General features: G+C 34.2%; 1 protein-coding gene across 1 annotated transcript; it reads left to right on the plus strand.

The window, feature by feature from the left end:
• The first annotated feature begins 3,132 nt into the window (after positions 1 to 3,132).
• On the plus strand, positions 3,133 to 3,555 carry LOC124935217 (oleosin L-like). The gene has a single exon (XM_047475663.1). It carries the CDS (start codon positions 3,133 to 3,135, stop codon positions 3,553 to 3,555), a length of 423 nt encoding a protein of 140 aa, XP_047331619.1.
• Positions 3,556 to 4,170: the final 615 nt, after the last annotated feature.

Genomic DNA, 4,170 nt, shown 5'->3' on the forward strand with positions numbered 1-4,170 from the left:
GAAAATTTTCTTTTCCTCTTCACCTTGATTCTCTTTACTTTTTTTTCTTTTTTTCTTTTTTTTTCTCAGAATCCTTCTTGCTTTCTTCCTCAGCATTTTCCTCATTTTTGTCTTTTTTATCACTATCCTTGACTTCCACAATATGCTCTTCCATTCTTAATTCTTCCATTTCATTTTCCTATTTTTTTGCTTCTTGAGCTTTCATGATCTTATGTTCTTCCTCAATTATTTGTGCACATTTTGTACTAACATATTAGAAAGTATTGTAGAGAGCACACCTGTTTGGCCTCCATTCATATGAAATTTACATGACTGTGGGTTTTCTCTTCCTATCAACAACTATCATGTTCTTTGACAGTGTATTGAGGATGCACTTCAATGCTTATTCTAGCAAAAGTTAAGGTGGTCTCCTCCCTCTGTAATTGGGTCCATATATAATGGTTTCCCCAATAAACTAGCAAAGTGACTTAGAGCTTCTACATTATACATGTGTGCTGGGATGTTCCTAAGTTTGAATCATATTTGGGTTATTTCATTTGGCTTGCTTAGAAGACTCAATTATTCAGACCATCTCATCAACTTCATACAGTTGGATCCAATATAAGTATGCCCAATTTTCAGAATATCCTCCAAGTTCGTTCCCTTTTTGAATTATAGAAAATAGAGATCATGGATATTTGTATAAACCTTCTCCAGTCCCTTCTACTCCCATTGTTTCATTAGTGATTCCTTAGTGTCTAGGAAAGATACACAGTTATTTCTATGTAGTTCTCAACAACTATATTTTTCCATTCTTTGACGCATTTCTCCTCCACTTTCGTGGGCAATTTAAATTCAAAAGGAGAGTTGAGAATCTAAACTTTTGTTTTAAACTCACCCAAGTAGATTAGACCTTTGTATGCATGTTCTTCTACTTTTTTTCTGTATTTTTTTTTTCTGGACTTCATTTACCTTCCAATTAGAATTACTCCTAAGAGTATAGGTTTTAGATTTTGGGGACTTCATTAGCTCCCTCATTGTTTCCACTGACTAGTTTACTATTTTTTCGTATTCTTCCTTCTTTGGTAGGTTCCAATCTTGAAGATAATGTATATTCAATTGGACGGTTGTTTGCTGTATTTTCTCTTTGTTGAGAACAATCTCCTTTCTTTGCATGAATCAGTAGCTTTGTGATTTGATTTTTCAGTTCAAAGATGTTTTCTATTTCATTATACCCAATCTTCCATATTCATTCATTTTCCCCTATTTCCCTATTGCACTTTCTTAAGAATCTATATCAGTAATAGGTTCTTTACCTTTGTTGCATTCCTGTTTTTCATGGATAATTTCTTCATCAATTCTATCGATTTCTTTTTCAGCTATCTCCCTTAAACTTTCCATCACAAATTATCTAGCTTCTTTATTCTTATTGCTTTTCTTTCTTCCCATTTTGATGAATAGCAGAACACAACAACAAAACGGAGCAATAACAGAATATGGTAGACTAGAAACTCTAACTATTACAGAACAGTGTAAACTAGAAACTCTAACCTTCCAACCAAGCTTTGCAGATGAATGAACAAACTAGTTATTAGAGTCGATATCGTGTCGTTCGTGCTGATTGTGTCGATTGTGTCGTTCGTGTTGATCGTGTCGATTGTGTCGATCGTGCCGATTGTGTCGATCGTGCCGATTGTGTCGATCGTGCCGATTGTGTCGATCGTGCCGATTGTGTCGATCGTGCGCACGTTCTTAATTTGACTAGCGACTAGCAACCGTGACCACAACAAGCAAAACCGCAACATTGATACCATGTCGATCGTGTTGTTCTTTCTGTTCGTGTTGATTATGCCGATCGTGTCGTAAAATCTCCAAAATTTTCCTCTCATACATAATGAGCTTACATTATTGAATACTTCCCTTAACTTCTTAAGCTCCACTTCATTCTTATTTAGGACTATATATTTTCCCTATACATCATTAAGATAGTTGGTCCCTTATATCATCAACTATGTCTCAAAAGTAATTGTTCCCTTACATCTCACGGATTATTCCTCTAAATTCAAAATGTTTCATCCAAAATATTATAGTACTTCTGTTTTGGTCTCAAATATTTTAAACGGTTTGATTACAAGTTTCATTTCTCATTTCCATTTTTTCAAATAAGACTAGCATTAGAATTTATAAGATTTCAACTACAAAACTAATTCCATGATTAAGAACTTGTTGGTTTTGAGATTATTAGAATAAACATGAATTATTTAAAAAGGGTTGAGTGGTGGTGATTTAAAAAATATGAGTATTTTTTTTTAAGTAAAAAGACTTGTGGTAAAATAAATTTTATTTTTTTTAAAATAAATAATATTTTATTTAATAGATTGATGAGAGGATGACAATTTGAAACCGTCCCGTGAAAACCGAACCGAATTGTCTTGTTTAGGACGGTTTTCCCCCGAAACCGAACGGGGATGGGGCGAAGATGGTATTTGTGTTTCCCTCCCCGATTTCACCATAATTCTGCCCCGAACACCATAAACATAATTAAATATATTAAATCAGCAATATATTTATTTATTTATTATATTTTATAAGAGTAGTAAAGTTATTTTTTTATAATAATATAAATTTTTAATATATTACAATATATATTATATTAAAAATTTGTTTATATAATTTTATTTTATAATTTTTATTTATTGTTTTAAAAAAAATTATTAACGGTGTCTCACGGGATTTTCCGAAACCGAAAAAAATTGAACAAGGTGGGATTGTATTAAAAAAATTCCCGAAATTAAAACGGGACAGGAATGGTAAATGCATTCTCCGCCCGAACCACCCCATTGCCATCTTAGATGAGATGATCAATGAAAAAATGGATTAAATGATATCATATATAATTAAACAAACCAACCAAACTTTAACAATCAAATGAGAACTGGTTTTCACAGCTAGATTTCAGTGTGCGGACTTCTCTATGTTTAAAGAACTGCTGGCAATATTGCTATGAAAGTAAAGCCCACGTGTGAGAATTCTAAGGCAAAATGCATGCAAATGAAAGGACACGTACTCTCTATATTATCCCCTTACCACATATATAGTCTCATCATCAACCAAAAATAAATCTCAACCATCCGATCAGTTTCATCCTCATCAATGAGGCGGTATAGTTTGCTGGCTCAAGAGCCGACCATGAACGAGCCAAGTTCCGGCAAGCAGATTTTGAAGGTCGTCGCATCCATTGTCGCCGGCGGATCCTTTCTTCTCATCTCTGCCTTCATTATGATCGGGACCATCTTAGCCATTACCTTGGCCACTCCACTGGCTGTCATATTCAGCCCTGTTCTGGTTCCAGCCACGATCACTGCTTTCTTGATCATAGCGGGATTTTTGGGATCCGGCGGTTTCGGGATAGCGGCTCTGACAGTGCTAACATGGATCTATAGATATATAACTGGAAAACATCCACTAGGTTCGAAACAACTAGAGTATGCTAGAATGAGGCTGGCTGGTAAGGCACATGAGATCAAGGGTCGGGCGGAGCAGTTCCGGCAGGAACAAGTTACCGGAACTCAGTAGGGTTTATTTGGGTCGTACAAATGAACTCAATGGAAAACTGAGAATAATTAATAATAATAATATTAATAATAATAATAATGATGACGACCGACCGACTATGTCTTGAATTCTAAATGTTTATTGCCACATTATTATTATTATTTGGTAAATGTTTTAATATCTATTATATATATTTCTATTTAGTATTAAGCTTAAAGAGTTAATTGGTTGGTCATATCATTTTATATATGTAGATCTTCTACAGAGTAGGCAAATTATATATATGAAAAATGTATGAAGTAAGGGTAAATTTGTCAAAAATATATACTAAAAACATATTATAATTTTATTAGTTTACACGGGTATATATGATGAGTGATGACTCAGATCGGATATCCGACTTTTTTTTCTTCCAAAAATCACGATCCGTATTCGATCCGGTATCCGATCACTATCCGATCCGAAAACACCGGATGGCTAATCCGGTATCCGATCACTATCCGATCCGAAAACACCGGATCAGCCAGCCTGATCCCGCTGATCCGATTTTTTTTCATATGCTAGAAAATTGAAATTGTTCATTAAGAATTTTAATTTCATATGCTAGAAAATTGAAATTGTTCATTAAGAATTTTA

The sequence above is a fragment of the Impatiens glandulifera genome, chromosome 4 (assembly GCF_907164915.1).
Source record: "Impatiens glandulifera chromosome 4, dImpGla2.1, whole genome shotgun sequence".
In the NCBI taxonomy this organism is placed as follows: Eukaryota; Viridiplantae; Streptophyta; class Magnoliopsida; order Ericales; family Balsaminaceae; genus Impatiens; species Impatiens glandulifera.